This window comes from Lichenostomus cassidix, chromosome 4 (genome assembly GCF_008360975.1).
Source record: "Lichenostomus cassidix isolate B80296 chromosome 4, HeHo_3.0, whole genome shotgun sequence".
Taxonomy (NCBI): domain Eukaryota; kingdom Metazoa; phylum Chordata; class Aves; order Passeriformes; family Meliphagidae; genus Lichenostomus; species Lichenostomus cassidix.
Window position 1 is genome coordinate 42,141,691 of NC_139484.1, and position 21,606 is coordinate 42,163,296.

Here is a 21,606-nt window from a genome sequence, read left to right on the forward strand (position 1 = left end):
AAAGGGAGTGCAGGAAAAAGAGGTTGTGTTAGTAATACCCAAAGCAGCAAGATATCCAACACAGAGCAGGACTAAACTTGTTACAACAAGACAAGTTGGCTCTAAATGCTAAGACACAACTTACCACCCTGTAAGTGCCTTTTAGACACAGACTGTACTGGTCTAAAAGCAATTATTTGCAGGGTAATTTGTTCATGACTGCTCACTGTCAGATATAATATAGAGCATGACCTATTAATCCTGGTATTGAAAACTTTCCAGTCCCAAGTTTTGTGGTATCCTCTTTGCTTAAAAATAGCTGATTTCTAGAGCAAAAGCTAATGGCAAAGGCTAAGGTGCAGTTTGTAGTCCTGCAGCTATTATGGTTCACATAGTAAGTGTCTGTGAATATAAAGGTCAGAAAACTTGCTGCTCCCTCCCTGTAACTTATGACTTAGTCTTTTCCTAAGAAATTCTGCATTACGCAAATTTCACAAAACTGAGGAGCTGTGTTCAACATAGATACTTTAGGCTACATGCTAAAACAGAGTCACTCATCATAACCAGAGTCATATGAGCAGTTTTTTTGGTCACTGTAGTACAAAAACTCTGAGTTAGCCCTCTGGAAAGGTTTTTCAGAGCTTCACTGCACTGATGTTAAGAGATATTCCTGTTTCATCCTCAGGTGAATCCACAGTCAATTTTTTTTGGTTTTGGGGTGTTAGTACTATCCTCTGGTTGGAATAACCTCCTGCCTCCCTCTCCCCCTCTCCTTCTCAAGTATCATATTCTCTCTCTGATTTCATTTTGCCAGGCTCAATATGCAAAAAGCTTTCAGTCTTCTCTTGAGTAGTAGGTTCTTCGTATCCCTGATCAAGCTAATTGTCTTTTCTTACACCCATTCAAGGTTAGTTCCTATTTCTTGAATAATAATCAAAGAAGAGTCAAACTGCTAATACTGAACCCTCAATATGGCAGATTTTTAGGCATTTGGTAAGAAAACATTACAAAAAGCTCAAGCAGTGGAAAGTGAAAAAGAAACTGGATTTCATAGTGAAACCATTAAGTTTTACCTCTGGCACTGCTCAAGTGAAAGGGAAAGTAGCTGCAGTAGAAAAAAAGAAAATGCATATTGTTTGGTTTACTAAAGTAACTGGGTTCAGGAAGAGGAATAGAATTGCTCTGAGGAACACCATCTTGCGTCATTCCCTGGTCTCTAGTAGATGTTGTGCTCACATTGCAGCTTGTTGTTTAGGTGAGGGTCTCACTTGCTCTTTGCAGCAGTCAAATACTACTGGAAACTTTCTCTCTCCCTCTCTCTCTCTCTTTTCACTCCACCCCCTGCCCTTAATCCCATTGCCATATTCACTGCCTTGAGATGTTAGTAATAAAGCTGACTGCCTTTAATAGTCAGATCAGGTACAGTTTCCTGACTACTATAATTTCTATAAACTCTCCAGTTTTGTGGGAAAAATCAACCATCAGAGTACATAGAAATTTGCCAAAAAACCCAAGAAAGCCGAAAAATTGAATAGAATTTCAAAAAAATAACAAAAAACTTAAGGTTTTCTGTATTGCTAGGCACATTTCCAACACATCTCTCTATTCAGTGTGGACTTTCCCATGCCCAGTATAGAAGCCAGAAGTGTTACTGCACATTAATAGTTAGCCTCTACAAGCTGTGTCAGTCTTCTTGTCCACAGGGACTGATGATCACATATGGGAGTGGGAGTGGATCTGGCAGTGCAATGTGGGAGCCAGCTCCTCTCAGAGAAATCAGAAAGTGGTGAAGGTCATCCAAAAGTGGCTCAGACTATCATTGTCACTTCAGCTTGCTAGAGCAGCTTCCCACTGAATTTGATGCTGAGTCTTGCCCAGCTTGTTATCAGAACACTTTGACAGGACTGAGATTCAGCAATGTCAGAGAGATGGATCAATGTTACTCCTCTTTTACACTACACATAACATTAATGCTATAGAACTGCAGGCTTCTTACTTAGCCAGTCCTCCTCTCTTGTCTTCTTCAGAGCATCAGTCAGAGCAGCAGTGTAATGTACATGCACTGAATGGTTCCCTCCAGCCTGCATTGAGTACCTGTGGAGTTTGCCAAATCAGCCCCTGAAGTTCTGGGCCTAAAGTGGGGTTGTGTGAACTGTGTCATGGATGGATTTGCTGCAAGATAGTTGTTTTTTCTCTCCTTTTCAAAAAGGAGAGAGCGTTGGTGTGACAACAGAAGAAAAAGAGTTTTGCTGACCCCTCCACCCCTACATCACAAGGATATAATGAGAAGTTCACTGCTGTTCTGATGAAAGTCATACAAGGACTAAAGGATGAGGTTCAGACGCTGAGCACTTGCTGTAAGAGGTCTTTAGGTTAAACCTGATAGTAAAAAGGTGACAAAGACTGTATGTATTGCAATACTGAAGGTGCCAACTCAGAAATTCTCATTTATTGAACAGATGTAACTGGAAACCTGTTCAAAGAGAAGTGCATTTTATTCAGGTTTCAATTTTGTAAGGTGTTGCACACCCCCTGGGAAGATTCTTGGGGTGTCCCGCACAGGGTAAGGAATTGCATTTGGTCATCCTGTTGGGTCCCTTTCAATTCAGCATATCCTATCATTCTATGATTTTCTAATGCACTTTAATCCTCCCAATTAAAGTCCCTCGAGTCTGGGTGAATTCAGTGTGTTGCAGAATTAGATTCTTAATCAAAACCCAATATCTTCTGTTAAAAGGGAAAGAGTAGTTCAGGATGAAGGAGGATGGGGATTGTTCAAAGTGAGGACTTGCAGCTGTCTTATACAATGTATCTTCCACCAACAATAACGGAAACATATTTTCTATTCTTAAATTCTACTTATTTACGTCCTTTTTTTGTTGTTGTTGTTTTTGTTTTTTAATTCAGCTTGGAAGAAACTTTGGTGTACTTCCTCCCAACAATACTCAGATATATTTGTTATGACTCCTGCTGAATAGGAGCTTTCATCCTGTTCTCATTCACACCCTCCAAATGAGGCTAATTTTAGCAAGATGCTTTTAAACAGTGGCCTCAAACTTGCCACTACTTAGCTCTATGTCAGAGGTTACATTCAAGAGAAGAGAGAGTGGCAGAAAACTTTTGAAAAATAACTTCTTTTTTTACCCATTTTCACTTTAAAAACTGGAAATGTCTCAATTGGTACGGATCAGAAAAATCACACAGAGAAAAGGCAGCTACCTCACACTTTACTGCCAGTAAGAACAAGCATATGATAATTCCTGTGACTTAAACAGCCTCGTTAAATGCAAATTAAAACAAAAACAAACACAAACAAACAAACAAGCAAACAAAACCCCCAAACCACCAAAACCAAGAAAACCAAAAGTGAAACCTCAGAGTATTCATATACAAAATGCTGAAATGAAATATAGTTTTGTATTTCTTTTGAAATACTCACTGGTTATGTCTGACTACTGCATTTGCCATCCTTTGAGTAATATGACAGCTCTAAATTCGCAGGGAAAATATCATAATGTGTACCAGGGTTCAAAAACATTGAAATCTGTTGAAAAACCTGTGAGTGGAAATCTTGATTTAATTCCATGTTGTGAAGTCATCTCCTTGAACGGAATTCTGAACCTGTTCAATTTGATGGGAGTTTTATAGGGGGAGGGCATACGGCCATTGTCCTTATGGTATTCAAAATACCTTCCTGAAGACCTACAAGTTACTAAGGTGATGTAAAACCTTAGTGTGCTTGTAAGAAGAAAACTACGGATGAAATAATGAGAAGCACTCTCTCTGCTATAACCATGTCACATCCTGGAGCAGAAAATCTGTCTGTCTCCGTGCTCAGTTTTGCTCAAGCCTATGGAACAATGTGGAACAGTAATTTTTGGTGCAAGGCTTGGCCCTGGCCAGTATGATTTACATATATCTCTGTGGACACTTTATTGCTGGCAATGCTACTTGAGCATCTTTTCCTGGAGACTTCCAGTGCTCGTGCCTTTGCTGCCTCTTAGTTGTTGCAACTTGACTCCTCTACTCATCTGGTGAAGAGGGAACTAGCACAGTTTTTAAATGCAGAGGGTCCTGGCTAAAAAAATCAGTTAATCCTACAATTTGTTTCCAGTGAATAATACAAAAATCATTTAGGAAATTAAGAATCTGACTGCACAACTTCTGAGTACCCATTAAGCTGTCCAGATGACAGCCAGAATTCCTAATCCCTTCAATATGTATCAACAAAGAGCATAACAAAGAGAAGCACCCACAAAAGGATTTCTCAAAAGCGTGAAAAAAACCCAGCCTTTTACTCTGTAATTCATATTGCAATTTACTTTATCATGCTAATAGTAATGTATTGGATCATATGGCAAATAGAATCAATTGATGAATTGTCAATGTAATGAATGCTGGAAAAATGAGTTTATGATGGAGTCAGTGAAGACTGTGAAATTTTATTTCCTGGAAATGATGTGGCATGGAGCTTAAGATTTATGCCTACAGTTAAACTGTAGGCATATTGCCATATCAAAATCTAGCTAATCAAATTGCCATATCAAAATCTAACTAAGGTCACTGCTGTGAGGGAGACCACGTGTGATTCACTAATCAGAAGATCATACAAGGTTCTAAATTACACAGACCTTGGATTTCTACTCTACTAAATCCACATCACATATTTCTATTTAAATAAGCCCTCAAGGGCTTTGTTTGACTGATTGTTTATTTAACTGCAAAACATACCAATGTTATATCCTTACCAATATCAAATATGGAAAGAGATTCAGACAATAGAAATTAACACGATGTAGCTTCATTTAGGCATCTGCTTTTCATATCTCCCATTTATCTCCCCTGTCAGTTACCAAATATTATGTTTTGATGAACATGTCAAAATGAACAAAAAAAAATTCCAGTGGCATATTATCCTTCACAGTAAAAATATACTTGTGTCCTAATAAATAACAGCCTAGTAAAAACATCCACAAGTACTTCTACCTTGTGAATCTGGCAATTTTTTTCTTCCTCTCTCTTCTTGTGCCCATCAGATGATGTCAGAGACAGTGAAGTTAGATCCACCTCAGACTCACTGGGAATTGCTGGGAAGAAATTTTTGTAGTTGAGCACTCCTTGATAGTGGGGAAACATGTATTGCCAAGTGCTATTCTCTATTTCCCTCCAAAAAATTTTCCTTCCAAAATTTTCCGAGAGTATTCTGTTCTCAGGAACACCCTGAGATACCCTCAATACTCATGAGAACCACCAAACTGTATGCTAAAAAACTTGAGTTCTGCATGCCAGAGAGCAGACACTTCAGGATTTGGCCCTTATTTTTACAGTACTGTTCCTTCTCAGCAAGAAAGAAGATGCCTATGAGACACAGAAGAGCAACCTGGGGACTGGAATAAAGCTCACATAATTACTCAGTCGTGCTAGCAAAGGGCTGGAGATGCTGTTGACAGAAGACAGCCAAAGAGCTTTCTGGGGTTCGTGTGTGTCAGGCTCACCAAAGGATTCTGACTCATACTGAAGAAGACAAAAGCAGCTCAGAAACCATAGCAGGTCCCTGGGACAGTTTGCCACAAGTGTCCACAGCACAAGAATCTGTGACACTCAATTTGCGATACGAAAGACACTACGTCAGAAGGTTTATCACCTGATCTTTATGTGAGGGTTCAGACTGAGAGTCTTCAACTTTGAAATGCTATCACAGCAGCTGAATCATTAACCTCCTTCTCAGCCACTGCCCCTGCAACATCAGGAAGAACAGAAGGGGGAAGAGACAGGCACTCTCTGCTGAGCAGGGCATGAATGCCTCAAGCAGCTTCCTGGCCTCGGTGTTCTATATACATCATGTTGACATAGATGAGAACAGGAGTCTCTAATGCAGTTTACTGTGGTTTACAGACCACTGACAGATTGGCTTTGTGGCAGCTATGGATGATGTTTATAGTCATACTGGTAGTTTTCTAATGAAAAATGATCCATATAGGTATGCATGTGTTCTCTCAACCTGATCATGTTCTTCCCCCTTTGCCAAAGTGACCCAATTGCGCCTTGGGATTATAGGAAATAGCTTTGCATAAAGAAAAAGAAAACCCAAACCAAAAAAACAAACCAAAACCACAAGTCCCACATCAGTTACAACTGAAAGGAATACCATATGTTCTGCTTGGGAGTAAAAACATGGTCAAGTAGTATTTGCAACAGCTCCTCTTCTCAGCTCTGTTTTCACTAACATTTCCTGAGGGCTTAAGTCTGGGATATCTTTCCCCGTAGTCTCACAAGCAAGGAAGACATTTTCCTGCTGTTCAGTCACACTGACAAGCTCCTCAGTCCAAAGCTGGGTCACTCAAAGATTGTCAGAGACCCTGTGTCATTGACTGTTCAGCAGAAAAGAAGGTTGAATGTTTTGTAACTTCTATCAGCCACCTGACAGCTGTTCAGCTCCTATTTGGCATGACAGGGATGGCATTGTCCAGAGAGCACCCTCTATAGATTTACAGAACCTCAGATGAAAGAAGGAGCAGGCACTATGGACACAGACCATCTTCCTCAGGAAAACTGTCCATCTCTAGCAGAGTGTACACTGATGGCACAAAAAATTTAAGTGTGATGACTCATGGTGAAGATTCACAAAAATCCAAGGAGAAGGAGACAAAGGAAAAAATCAAGATCCCTGTGAAGGAAACGCATAGGCTGAGGCATATCAGGTGCAGTTTCTTACTATGGTCTCATGTTAGCCTTGCTCCTGGGGCAGTCACTAGATCCTTCAGGCTCTCAGGAGTCCAGAGAGAGTTTTGCTAAAACATCTTAAGTCCACACCAGCTGTGGAGGAGGTAAGGCCAGAAAACACACTCCATCCCCACACTGAGTGCTGAACACAGCTGTTTGGAGGACATAAAGTTAAATCCTCTCAGGACAAAAGCGTGTTTTCCTGTTTCCAACCTCTTCTCCACAGAGATAAATGAGCAAAAGGGAGGATATTGGTGCTGAAGAGCAGGCAGTAACTAGAAATAGAGACTTCCACATACGAACCTTCATAGATGCAAGTTCTGTTTTCACCCCTGACAGTCAGCTTGGTGTGGTGCTACAATGATGTGGTCCCATTCTTAGCTTTACAGAGACAAAATATCTCTGCCTCTGAGGAGACCACAGGGGATTCCAACCAAAGCCCAGGCCAGCCCCCAACATTCTGCTCTTTAAGGAGTATTTCCTCCGCAGATTCTTCCAGCTGCAGTAGTAGCAGTTTCTGCATGATGATCACATTTGGGTATATGTTGGGGTCCCCTCTGGGGAGTTCAACAGCACCAGGCCAGTTGCCATGGCCTGACCTGTGAAAGAGCAGCAGTGAGCAGCAGCAGCCCCACGGCAGAGGGAAGGAGTGGAAAGGATGAGACTCGGAAGCATTGCTCTTACATAACCCAGGGATGTATAAAGTGCACGAGGCAGGTGGCCAGTGAGCACAGACAGAAGAGATCTGCATGGTGTGGGCACCAAGACATGGAATAGCTTGAGGCAGTACAATGTGAATAGTTCTCTTTGTACTAGCACAGATGTAGATCAGCAGCATTAGAGATGTAAGCTGGCAAGTAACAACTCACTACAATGGCTCATGTTGTGGCATGCAGCAAAAAACAGTGTAGACATGTGCTTTATGTGTTGACTGTAATCATTAAGTTAGTTAACTGTTAACTGTTAACTAATTCACTTTTATAAATGTTGACCCAAAGTGGGCAGTTTTGTTCAACCATGTCTATAACTATCTGAAGTTAATGATACATCTCATCTCATAGATATTTTTTCCAAGACATTGCATCCTTTCCACTCAGATGAGGACCATTCAACCATGATAATTCATGCACCCTGTGATCAATGATCAAAAGTATTTTGGAACAATACTCTGGACATTCCACTCTGGGAACAGATTACATCAAATGCTGTCTTGTCATGATAATAATTGACAGAGATAAAGAATACAAATTTAATACTACACAGGGTGAGAAAATTTCAAGAGTTAGAGAAATTTCCTGAGCTTCAGAGCTTTCAGCCCAGGAACACCAAAAGCAGCTTGAACTTTCTTCAGAACCCACCCCAAAATTTAACTTTTTCCCTAAACTCAAGCAGCAGTAATGGAGCCTGAAAAATACTGACCAGGTGAAACAAAGTGAAGTCAAGTATAAAAATGTGTAAATTTTGTGAAAACACACATGAATTTAATCATAACACCCTTTCAGTCTGAAAGGTTTCTATGACCCTCGCTTAATCAGCTATTTCTCAAAAACTAAATTGCTTGTCAGTAGCTTAGAGATAATCATGTATTCTGTATCCCATTACCACAGAAGTTTAGAGAGACTTCACTGACAGCTTCCACAGTGTCAGTTTATTTCCATAATCCTATGGTAGATAAGGGGCCAAAGCAATCACTTGAAATTCAGCAGGATTTCAAGAAGCTGCTGAATTTCAAGTTAGGCAGCCAAAACTGATTCTGCCCACTTATTTTGATGGCTGCTTGTCAGTCAGATGGTAGGAATCACATCAGTTTCAGTTGTTCTGCAGACACATTTGAAGAGCTGTGTTTGGCTTCAGCACCTTATTAAAAAAAAAAAAAGCTTACTCTTAAGGTTTCTTTTTAGAGGCAGAGAAAAACAAATTATCTCAAATATATACTTTTATATGGTGTGAATTTAAAGTATGAAACAGCATTTCAGTGAATCTTTTATTATATATTTTTGGGAAACAAATGTCATTTTTTAAAGTTTCCCTTCACACAGCATTGTAGTTTCTTTAAAATTTGGAGAGTAATCAAAATTAATTTACAGCTATCACACACTCATGCATAATCATGACTGTAAAAGCCACAAGTGCTTCACTGAATTCTGATCATTGTAGGCAAATGTGGAGCCTCAAGATAATCTAACTCTTCATTATTTTAAACACAGCTTTAGCTAATTCTTCTTCAAAGGCTGGGGAATACATTTCCTTTGTTATCCACTTTTTCTTTCTTCTTTATTCCTTTTTGTCCTAACCCCAAAGATACCATGCCCATATCTTTTTCTTCATGTTGGGAAAAATTCTCCAGGCAGACCATTAATATGGTTAATTCTTAATAAGTTAAGAAAATTTTCTTTGTCAAAGTGTTGGAAGTTGTCTTCCTACCATGATGTTATTTTTCATTGAACAATACTGCTTCAGACTACACACACATGTGATCTGCTTTGAACTCAACACCTTTATTTTCTTTACCTAAGTTGTTGCTGAGCCTGCGATTGAATGTTTCAATGGAAATGGTCTGAGATAAAGGTGGTTTTAACAATATATATATATATATTTAAAATTATTTTTATTCTTTAATATCATTTAAGGGAGTATTTCCTGTCTAAAATTCTGGACAAGATTATGTGAAGGGAGTCAGAATATCACAGATGTTACAGTTTGGAGAGTCCCTACGTGTCTTGGAGCTGTAAACCTTCCTAATGCTTTGCAAGGAATTCTCATTTACTCACTGTTACTCATGGTTGATACCTGACCCTGCAGTAAAGTCACTTTCAAAACATCCAATTCCCATTTTTCATGTGTTTCTTCCATTTTTAAGTGGAAGAAAAGCATTTTTCTGCTAGATCTTGATGAAAAGTAAGTTCTTTATAAATGAATAACTCATATTTTTTTTCACGTTTCTCCACATAGCTGGATATTTAACTTAGGAGCACACCTGCTCAGATATACTCAGACATAGCTAATGCATGGGAGAGGTGGGGACCACCCTTGCAGGTTCCCAGTTCCCATTACAGTCATTCATTACAGCAGTATCCTGCTGAGAAGCAGCAAAGGCCGAGGTGAAGGAATTGCTCTTCACTGGATTATCTAGCTGGCAAAAGAGCTTAGTGTAAAACATCTATACCTATGGATTTTCAAAATGCGGTACATCTCTAAGCAGTATTTCACCACTTCAGGAGTTTAGGAGCTTTAAATCATCCTGTGGAAGGAAGTGTCTGTTTCTCTACTGGCTATATGGAGAAGCACTCCTCTCCTATTTGGCCCTGCAATCTGTATCACAATAACTGAGCTTTTCCTACAAGTGCTAAGCTTTCCATTAACTGCTGTGTGTGGTATGACATATACCAGCTCCTGGACATCACACCTGACCTCCCTCCCCTCACTATATCTCCAGCTGGTTGTGCAGACATGCTTTGTTGTGAAAAATGCAGCATTTTCAGAGTAAGAGGACTGAGTATTCTAATCTTGTTGAAATGCTCTTATTTAATTGACAGTTATCACTTTGGCATGATTGCACCAGTTTCTTCAAGTTGTGAAATCCTCATGTAAGTAACTGGACATATAGCCTGAGTAATTCCAGAATTTTTCTATTTGGTTGCTCTACTCTGCATTTCAGGCCAGTTATCTCAAAGCTGGCCAGATATCATGCATGATGTATCATAGATCATGTAACACGATGTTATCTAGTATACATTATATGGCATAACTATCAGTTTATCTGCAGAATAGGATCAAAACCATGCCAATTTCCAGAGGTCGACTGGTATTTTTTCCTGAAAAAAAATTTGGTTTTAACAATGTAACAGTGTTTTATAACAGGGCCAAATCAAAGACTTTCAGCCATCCTTGAAGGAAATGTTAAAAGGTCAAACCAAGTAACAGTCAAGTTAAACAATAAAGTGGAAGCTGTTCCTTGCATCCTTTACCTTGTCACATGCAGCTCCTGCTATATTAACTGGGGGTGAAGTCTGTTCAAGTGCATTTGCCAGGAGAAAGCTGCATGTTCCCTGAAAAAGTTCAAAAGGTGTGGAACAAATATAAACTGACACTGTTTGTGAATCCATGGTACTTATTGTCCTGGATGTAAACATGTTCCAATAGAATTAATCTTTATAATTTGACAAGTAGCGTGAAAAAACCCTGACAAAAGGAAATAACAGGAACAAATCTTATGAGGAGCAGAGCAGCTGAGGGAGCTGGGGGTGTTTATCCTGGAAGAAAGCAGGGTCAGAGGAGACCTTATCACTCTCTACAACTGCCTGAAAGGAGGCTGTAGCCAGGTGAGGGTCAGTCTGTTCTCTCAGGTAGCAAGTGACAGGATGAGAGGAAACTGACTCAAGCTGTGCCAGGGAAGGCTTAGACTGGATATTATGTTTCATGGTAACATGGCTAGGTTAACCTCAATTATCTCAGAAGTAACCTCAATTAATGGTAACCTCAATTATCTTAGTGATCTTTTCCAAACTTAAAGATTTCATAAGTCTAAGAAATTATAGGGGTGGTTTTTAATCTTATGAAGGAGTTAAAGCAGCAAAAGAGTACTGTAAAATTGTGGAAGTAAAGAATTTTGAAACTACAAAGCAGTTACAAGTTACATGATGCTCTTGTGTATTACTGGTGTAGACATGTTAAAAAATGTATTAATGTACTGTACTTTATGGTAAAAATCGGTACTGTTACCCTTTTTCTAATATAAAAAGTCTATTTTGCCATGCATCTTACTGGATATTTTCATTGGAAGAAAACTGATGAGAAGGTCAGTTTGCTTTGATATAGTCCTATTTGGTTTGTGTGCCATTTTCAACAAAAAATATACAAAGACCTTTGATGAATTGCATGAGAAAGAGTTGATGCCCACAAACCACTTTTGGCTTCTGGGTCCAGAAGCATTTCCTTGGTGAGATGTGAAGCTGGGGTTTTTTAGCTCCATTCCGTATCCACAAACACAGGGCTGCACTCAAACCAGTACTGTTTGCCTTTAGCCCACAGTAACATGGGCTGATCCCAATCTCCACATCTTCAACCCACATACCATCCCACATATTCTTTAGGTGGAGGATTCTGCCACCTTGGCTATAGCTGACCCAGCAACAAAGCTGTTATACCATCAATTTTCAGTTAATTTCTTACCTGTATGTTAGTATGTATGTATGTATGTAATTTACGTCAACAAATTTGTACACTAAAATAAATAAGTACATAAATATATTTTTTGATTTTGTATTATATTAAAATCCAGCTCACAGAAAAGTACCTTTAAGCAAATAAGATATAATTAGAAAACACAAATAAATCCATAAAGCCTTCCATGATGGCTCAAATCCAGGCCAGGTAGGCAATATGTAAAATAGGCAATATGTAATCTATTTGGGTGACTCCACTGAATATAACAGAAATGCTTACATATTGGAAGTAAAATGTGCTTTCAGGTTTTAATGGATGAGGCTGAAAGCTGGCTTTATTACTTATGGATATAGAAAATAATTATGCTGGTATGATTCTAGTGCTCAGCAATCAGCCTTCTTCACGTGACATTAATTAAGAACTTTGATGGCAATTTCAGCAGATAGATCAAAACTTTTGTAGTAGCAGCAATTAAATTTTCCAACATCTTCATCAAGTCAGAGCAGTAATCTGCAGTTATTTCTACTTATACCCTTACAGAGGATTTAATTTCCAGACTGTTGAGGCAGTAGTGTCCATGAGCCTGGAATGCAAATGAAAATATAAGAGAATTTTTAGAATGTTGTGCTTACTACAGCTTTCCATGACAATTGCAATAGACATAACTTTTATCTAAACCCAGTTATGTTTACAGCTGCATTTGCCCATCAATTATTTTATCAGTCCAAGACGAGTCAAGAACTCAGTCAGGATGTTGAGCAACTGATTGCTACATAAACAGCAAGGCTTTAATTTTGCAGCGACTGATGAATGTGAAGCAGAGTTAAAGTGCATTGTCACTCATGTCTGAAAGTTTTCCTGACATCAACAGTAGGACTTGAACTTGGCTGTGATGAATCACAAGATGTACCAGAGTAAAAGCATCTCTGGGGACTGGAAGCATAAATGTACTTTCTTCCAACTTTACTCATTGGTGGTCATGCCAAAAGATGATAATATATGCAGTGAATCACATCAGCCCTAACTACAAAGGAAACATATTCCATGGTTGGTTAATTCTTAATTGATTCTGATGCCCTGGACTAAAATAGAGAATAACATATGCCACTGATCAAGAGTCTTGTGAAGTCTACACTTCATGGACATTTATGGATGCCATCCAATGCATTTTCAAACAGAAAATGGTATTATCATTACCACTCAGCCTCATTTGAGATCTGAGTGAACAGAGTGAAATGCAATGATTAGAAACTCCGAGAAGAGTTTTTATTAATTTGATGGTGTCTCAGACTATGGCCATAACAGCCCCTCCTACTCAATAACAGCAGCTGAACTATGAGAGAAAGGAGGGTAGAAATTGGCCAAAATGGAAGGAGCAAGCAGAATGGTCAAATCCAGCAGTGACTTATTTTCCACTCACGATAGTACAGCTTCTGTCTCCTCTAACATAAGAGTTGATGTTAAAAAAACCCTCTTGATGCCCTGGGTTTTGTGGATAAGAAATGGAGAAAAAAACTCTCATCTAGCCATTCACTAGCAAGAAAGTGACAGGATTAGAGAAACTTTGGAACCAGTACAGCTGTACCCATTTTTCCCTTTCCCTTGGGGTAAAATGTATTTTTATGGTAACCCCATGTTATTTTCAACTCATATTTTATCTTTCCCAAAACAAATTAAGCTTGCTCTGTTCTCTGCAGGCAAGAAGAGGTTGTGTGGAGAGCTTCTGTTGCTCTGGAGCAGAGTCCCCTTGCAGTGGCCTTTGTGGGGTTTGACAGGTCTCCACATTTATTTCTATGCCTTGATGAGGATAGTCCCTACTCGTAAAGAATTGCTGGAATACTTTCATCAGTATACAAAACCTGGGCATTTTACATTTATGGTGTATCTGAAATGTGCAAATCACGATTTGGCATAAACACTGAGAGGTTTCTCTTTTTGGTCTGAGTATGATAGCAATTCAAAGATGGTTAGAGATACCTGTTATTTTTCTCACACTGGTAAACTCGGAAAACCATCTCTGCCATTTGTTTTTGCTCCAAGAGGTAACACATCTCTTGCAATAGGTAAGGCAAAAGATGGCTAAAGGAATTTCTGGCGTAAGGCTGAAAACTGTGCGTCACAAAAAATACTCCCTTGTGCAAATCTGAGGATGCAGCAAAGTCGTGAATTACAGACACACAGAGCTTGAGATAAACAAAATTCAGTGTTTCAGTTTCAGTAAGTGCAGCTTTTGTCTTTGAGCCACTGTACAGCCGGGCCAGGGAACAAACTAAACGGGGGGAGGCGATCTCAGACAGAGCTCGCTTTATGCTTCCGACCTTATCTTCCCCGAAAGAAATGGCATAGCGGTGTCATTCCAGAGAAGGCAGCGCACCCTCCGGGTCGCGCCCGTGGGCGGCGGCGGGGGGAGGCGGTGGCCGTGCCGGCGGTGCCCGGGGGACAGCAGGGCAGGGTGACAAGCGCCGAGCATCCCCGCGGCCGGGGCGGCATGGCAGCTGCCGGGGAGGTGGAGCCAGCCGCCGACCTGCCGGCATCGCGGCGCGGGCACACCGGCTGCCGGCAATAAACCCGCCCTGCTTCCTTCCCAGCCGCGCCGGAAAACCCCAGGAAAAGATAAAATGGAAATATATTATTAAAATAATAATAATAATTTTTATTTTTTTTAGCATCAGGGCCGGAGGATACCGGGGAGAGGCCAGGTGCGCAGGGCTGCCTCCTCCGGCGGCGGGCTGTGCCTGAGGAGCTCGGCCGGGCGCTGCCGCCATGGAGCACATCCGGATGCCCAAGGTGGGTCCCGCCGGGCAGCATCATCCCCGCGGCCCCTCCGGCCCGAAGGAGCCTTTCACCGCAGCCCTGCGGGCCTCTGCGGCCTTCCAGCTGCTGCTGGAAAGCGGGCTGCCTTTGGGCTGGTTGTTTTCGTACCTGCCCAGAAGGCCGAGAGGTGGGCGCGCTGCCGTGCGGTGTGGGCAGGGGATTTGTGGGGCTCCTTGCTCAGCCCTGTGCTAACGCGGCACTGTCCGGGAGCTGTGGGTACCGCGATGGGAGCCCTGCTCTCTGCCCTGCACACGCCTTCAGCTCGCCCCGAGATTTCACACTCGGTGATGAATTGCTCTAGTGTTTGCATGTACGTGGTTCATGTTTGGCCGACGTAATTCATCTTTTTCTATGGCTTTCTAAGCACGAGGCCTGTATTTGTTAACAAAATTGCCACCTGGCTCTAAACAAGAAGATACAGTTTAACACACAAAAGGTTTATCTTAAAAGTAATTGTAAAAAAGTCAACCACAGCAATATGTTAATTTGAAATGAGAATGAGATATATTTTCACATTTATTCGTTTATTAACCCAATCCCCTGAAATTAAGAATTTATTTGTATTTATTTATTGTCAGTATTTCGTATGATGACATGAAGTTGAGATTAGGGCCTTGTTCTTCATCTATCTTTTTTGGCCTTTAGGTGTTAAGCAATAAATCTATTAAGAATATAGGCATTTAGAACACTGCATCTCATCTCATCTCATCTCATCTCATCTCATCTCATCTCATCTCAATCTCAATCTCATGATCTATTATCTGCCTTTTTGTGAAGGAAGAATTTCAGAATAGTATGAATGTATCATCCTGTAGGTAGGATGCAATCAGTGGAAGTTGTCAGAACAAATGCTTCTGACCATTTGCTGAAGAATGCTGAAAGCATGAATGAGGAAAATGTTGAAAACAAATTGATAAGAGTAGAAAAATGTATGCATTTTATAAAAATAAATGGTTGTATTTGCTGTGAATGGAAGACCCAGACAAGTCCCTGTTGCAGGCAATGGAAGCTTATCTGTTTTCTACAACCAGGTCCTGAAAATATTACTCTGCATATATAAAACCCATTTCTGTATCTGGTACTATGAGAAGGCACTGTACCAATGCCTCAGGTCACTGAAAATCTTACTCAGTGTGAGGTGATTCTGCAGTCCTGGATCCTGGCAGTCTCTTACATTACAACTGTGCTAAAAAGTATCTGATATACAAGAGCAGATTAGAAGGCATGATTAAAATGTTCAAGGGGTACAAAAAATCCTTTAAAATTTCCTACATAAATGTAGAAAATCAACATGAATCACTACAGAAATACTTCGTCTCTCCAATTTCTTCTAAATACACTGACAAATTAGTGTATCTGCAGCTACCTAACAGAATTGATATCTTTGATTTTTTTTCAAACCCTCAGCTTAAAATCAATCACCAGAACAGTGTTGCAGGGGGTTTTTTGTTTGGTTTTTTTTTGGTGGGTTTTTTTTTGGTTGGGTTTGTTTGTTTGTTTTTGTTGTTTGTTTTGCTTTTACTGAATTTGGTTTTGATAATTTTGAATTGAACAGTAAATGATTTCTAATGCCAGTAATGTAAAAATAGGTGAGGGTAAAGTAAAAGCTCACAGTATCATGTGCTAGTCTCTGGTGTCACATTTCCTGACTCCATACATTTTTTTCCTCAGAGAAATTTGACAAGTGGCTACTCTACTCTGCAAAGGTATTAATCTCAGAATAATGATACTTTCCTTGATTCATAAACCCAGCCAAATGGAAAATCAAGATAAATCCCATACTTAGCAAATTAATTAACTTAGTAATAGCTGAAAAAAGTTCCTGACCCAAGTAAAAGCTTTTCCTTCAAAGGGAGGTCTTCATTACATGATGCCCATTAGGTCTTGGCAATTGTTTTAATTTTAAGTGAAATGTGACTGTAGTGAGTTATGCTTCATAAATATTAAAATTAATCTGATAAAACATAAGAGACACTAAAAAAGCATAAGGTAATTCCATATCAGTTGGGCCAGTAGTTCATTAAGATCACTACTCTGTGCCAGAGTGACAGAGGAGAGAGAGCATTTAGACCTGGTCACCTTCTGCAGCTTCTCAGCATCTACAGTTGTATTAGGGTCCAATTCCTCCTAGTTCCACTAATGTCCATTTATGGACCTCTCTGTGTGAGTTAGCCAGAGCTCCTTATAGACAGGCTGACACTCTCTGGCTTCCTAGCCTGCATGGAAGCAAGTTCCAGAAGATTGTGGCTTTACAAAAATTACCTTCTTCTGTCTGTTAAAAAGTCCTGAGTAGCTTCCTTCAGTATTCCTTCCTTCTAGCTTCAAGGATTTGTTCAATAAAAATTCCATGTTCACCTAATCCATGCCTTCACAATAAATCTTGATCACAATCCACCAGTCTGATAATTTTGGAGAAATATCATCAGTGACTCCAAGACCTCTTTCCTGTGTCAAAACTCTCAATTATGAGTCCATTGTTCTGTAAATATGTTTTAGGTTGTTTTTCCTGTAGATATTCTACTTTGTGTTGAAGCTCCTATGTGTCTCTTTTGCCCACACACTGTTTTGAAAGACTCTTCTGGAGTAGGATTCCCACTGCAAAAGCCATTCTGGTTCTTTCCCAACAGGCTGTGTGTATCCACCTGCTAACACACTATTTGATGTGCTGAACACTATTGTTCTGTCATTACCCTATTGGTAGAGAACAGGCTGCATACATGATGTATGCCTGTATGAATGTACATAGCACTATGTTTTCACAAAGTAAATGCCATCCTGTGTATGAAGGATGTAATTTAAGTACATTTAAGAGTTGGTAACAGTCACCCGTTGCTGAATAGAATTATATGTAACTCCCATAGACTTTTAAAAATTAAAAATTAGTAAAACCAGTGACTGACATGAGTTTGGATTGAACAGCAAGATGGTTTAGGATAACTCTCCAAAACCAAAATATGACAAACAGCGCATAGCAGTCAGAAAAAAAGGAATCACTAATACTTCTGAACAAATTAGAAGCATGTTTTATGAGCATGTATAGAGGTATGTCTGGCCATGGACAGGATGATAGATACAGAGCTCTGTAGATATGTTCATAGGGTGACTTCATGCACTGTAGCTAGTTATTTGTTTGTAACTCTTCATATCATTTTTATTTGTATATTGGCAGCAGGCCCAGTGAATGGCCTTATAATAAAGAACACATCAGATTTATCCCTGGTGTACTAGCTGTCTTCTGTAGACTTAGCCCAGAAATCCTTTTGGCTCAGTGTTAACAGAATACTTGGGATGACTTAAGTTTCTGGAGTGCTTTCATTTTTGTGATGTTACAGTGAGATATTTCCTTTTGATAATGCCTCTTTCAGGCAGAATTTAAGATATGCTCCCACATTAATGACAAATCTTTCTACCAGATGTATTGTCTCACAGAACAAATTTCCAGCATGAGCAAATGAGTTGTGTGTTTGACTTTGTTTTCAATCTACTTTCCATAATTCTTGTGTTTTTATTAAGTGTTTTGATACATGTCCTTTGTCACGTAGTATCCATCAGGACACCCATATAATGTATATCCACTTTATATGTGACAATGTAAAAGGCAAAATATTTTTCCAGGTGCTTATCTAGGTCAATAGCAAAATTGAACCCAGCATGCCCAGTCTTTATTCTCCAAGTACATGTTCTGGGTTGTTGGATCTCCACCTTTTTATTTTTTTTTTTTAAGGTAAGTTGGCATATTCTACCGCTGCTGTCTGTGTGTCTTCTGCTGAGATAAGATGTGATATTATAGCAATGTTCTTTGTATCCAAGCTACAATTCATTTTGGAAAACTTTGGTTTATTTCAGTTATGTAGAAAGCTGGCAGCAATCCTGAGGTGATATCAGGAAATGCCTGGAGATGTGGACCAGTTGTTTCCCCCACAAGCCAGGGAATGGAGTGCCTCAAGCACTTCACCATAGAACTAGAGTTTGGCTAAACTTTTATTTAGTTTGCTAGTTAGAAAAGGTAGAGGAGGTCAGGCTGGCATGGCCCTTGCCTTTTATTGGTGTTTTGGGTCATCAGGTTACAGCAGACACATTACTGCAACCTCTTTTAAGTGCCATATTGATTTTCTGCTTTTTGACTATTGTGTGAAGGTGGTTTCTATACTTTCCTCTAAGTATACAGCTTAGAGCAGTGTGTCTTAAAATTCAGCTGATGTTCCCTGATTTCATAACTGTTTTCTCACTTTACATCATGGTTAAAAGTTGTTCAGTCTGTTCTGGGTCCAGTAATGTTTAATGGCTTCAAATATATCACTCCACTGCTTTAGTCAATTGATGCGTTGAAATATCTACACCAATCCAGGACCCATTTAACTCTGATTTTGTGAGTTGTGTTTTTTTCTTATTAGTAAATCTTCCTATTTAGAATGCAATTTAGCTTTTTTTGGGTTCTCTTTATTCCATCATTGTGCTATGAAACTTTGAGCACAAATCATAAATTTAATACAGATGAGCTTTGTAATATACTATGCCAGAAAATGTTCTGTGGTTTGGCATTCAAGACTGGAGGTGGATAAAATGAAAATAGGAACTGCAGGAAATATCCCTATGTTGTGCGATTGGACTTAAAATATCTGTTTGGAATTTTGCTGTAAAATACTTGTTTTGAATTAGAGTCATCAAGCTACCTTCTTATTAGTGTGAGTTTCAGTTTAAACAAAATCTTGTAACAGCCATTTTTCTCAAAATATTTATTCAAAAATGGTCAGAAGATCACACAGACTTTCATATTTTCAATAATGTGACATTCAATAAAGAGGTAGCTGGACAAAGTCACAAAACAACTTCTGAAAATCATGGGTAGCCACATATTTTAATTAGTTGTCTTGGTGTTTGTGTCTAAACCAGTAACACTAAACCTTGTTGCACTTGAAAAATAGTACTGAAAATAATTAAGACAGCATGTCTGCAGGGTACTCTTTGGGGTTTTTTTATGCACAGTAGGAGAGTGAGGTTGAAATGAAGGATTTGGGAAGTTTGGCTTTGGGGTGGTCAAGGCTGGAATCTCTAGGCCTGCTGTTAATGGACCCAGGTGGGTGGTATTTGGTCTGTCGATGTCTGTAAACTGAAGGAATGAACTATTTGCAATAGAAAATGCACACTGACATTTCCTGCTGTGCAGGTGTACTCTGCTGAGACAGACAGATCCCTACCACCAGAGAAGGGAGTCCTACAAATCTGTTTTTAATGCAAATCTCTCGTGGCCTGCACAGCTGAAATGGATTGGTACTGCTGCTCTAAAATTGGCTGCTGAACAGGGTATGGTTTTAAACATGGAACAGAAAAGCCTGTATCAAATACAGGAGTTTAAAGATATATTTCTTTTCAGTATTCCTTGGCTGCGTGCAGAATTCTTTCTCCCTGTATATGTTTTCAGAACTGAATCTAAACAAATTTGGCAAGTATAGTAAGATTAACTGCCTTAAGGAAGCCCTATTTTTCCAAAATTGAAGCTCTTAGATAGGATTTTTAATAGAATACACTTAGTTGCTCTCTTCTCCTTTTGTAGATAAATGAGATATAATACAGACTGAAAGAGAAAACGATGTATGAGCCCTGTGTTACAATGTTGTCACCATATTGCAATGCTCTATACTCTTGTAATAGGTTCCTCTTTACTGCTCCCATTATACAGCTGCTGCTCATGTGTATCTGATAATGTGTTGCTGACCTCGTGCTTTTTATAGATCTTAGCAGACAATAGTTTATTTTTTTTAAGCCAAATTATTAGGTAGTTTGTTGTCTGTCTTGCTGACATTATGAATCAATCCTTATTCTTTTTTCATCTTGTTTTACCAGTATCTCCATTTCACTTTAGTCCTTTAATAAATTAAACTTGCTTAGATTTTTCTTGAATATTTTCCTCCATTCTGCCAGATTTGCCCTGAGGAAACTTTTTACAATGCAGAGCTTAAGGTGGATTTGCTTAAATTTAATGATTTATCTACTTTTGGTTTTGTTGGTGTCTTTTGACATATGCAACCATCTAACTTCATAGACTGACTGTGCACTATTTTGCTGCACTTGGGAAATCTTTTCAGAGATGGAAATCATTTCAGAGATGAAAATATAAAAAAGTAACATGGATCAAGTACAATTTTTATGATTCTTACAAAATAGAATTGAAACCACATTAAAAGGCAGCATCAATTGACAATTCAGTTTTCTTTTGTTCTTGTTCCAAGATTATGCAGAAGAGATTACTTATTGTACATTTTGCTTAACAAGTACAACTCTACTATCTTTGTATGGGGAAAAAAAAAAGTAGCATTTGGGTTTTTACATGTCTTTTTTCACTCTAAGGAATTATGTTAAACACATGGATAGCTGGGGTCATCCAAGGTGAAGAAAGCTCAGATATTCCACTTGACCTCAACCAGCTGTGCTTTTTTTTCTCATTAGGTTCAGGCTTTTGGCTTTCACAAGCTCTTCCCTTAGCTCTTATGTACCTGCAGTGCTGAGGCCAGTCAGAGTCCTGTCATGAATTCCCAGGGCTCAGTTTCTTATTGCTTTTACTCATGTTCAACATCATAAGGAGAGTAAGAAAAGCAGCAGAAATCCCTTGTCAGTCTGGGAGCCCAAGGGGATGGACAAGAAGAAGCCTTTTTGGGGCTAAGTGTGTGCCCCTAGGGCCCAGCCCTGTTCCTTGGCTTTGGGTCAACGTTTCCAGCAGCAGAGATCTTTGTGAAAGTGGCCTTTCTTAACCCTTGAAGAATCACTGAAACTCATTTGTACAGTCAAATTTCAAGGTACTTTATCAGCTTTTATATGAAACTTGCTTTCAGAGATTGTTGAAGAGCAACCAATTTTAACTCTGAACAATAGAGAAGCTCCTGATGATGTGGCCTGAGGACATTCTCTGCTTACCTTTGATGGGCA

At 39.4% G+C, this 21,606-nt stretch overlaps 1 protein-coding gene across 3 annotated transcripts in view; it reads left to right on the forward strand.

Annotated features, from left to right (window-relative positions):
• The first annotated feature begins 14,166 nt into the window (after positions 1-14,166).
• Positions 14,167-21,606, forward strand: part of MTMR7 (myotubularin related protein 7) — a 50,242-nt gene continuing 42,802 nt past the window's right edge. For 2 of the 3 annotated variants that reach the window (XR_014851740.1, XM_085058864.1), the window contains exon 1: positions 14,168-14,655. Coding sequence is in view for 2 of the 3 variants with exons in the window: in XM_085058864.1 (XP_084914990.1) it covers positions 14,632-14,655 (24 nt within the window). In the remaining variant the exon portion in view is untranslated. Of the gene's footprint in view, positions 14,656-21,606 lie in introns of all 3 variants that reach the window. The other variant, XM_085058866.1, reaches the window with a different exon arrangement.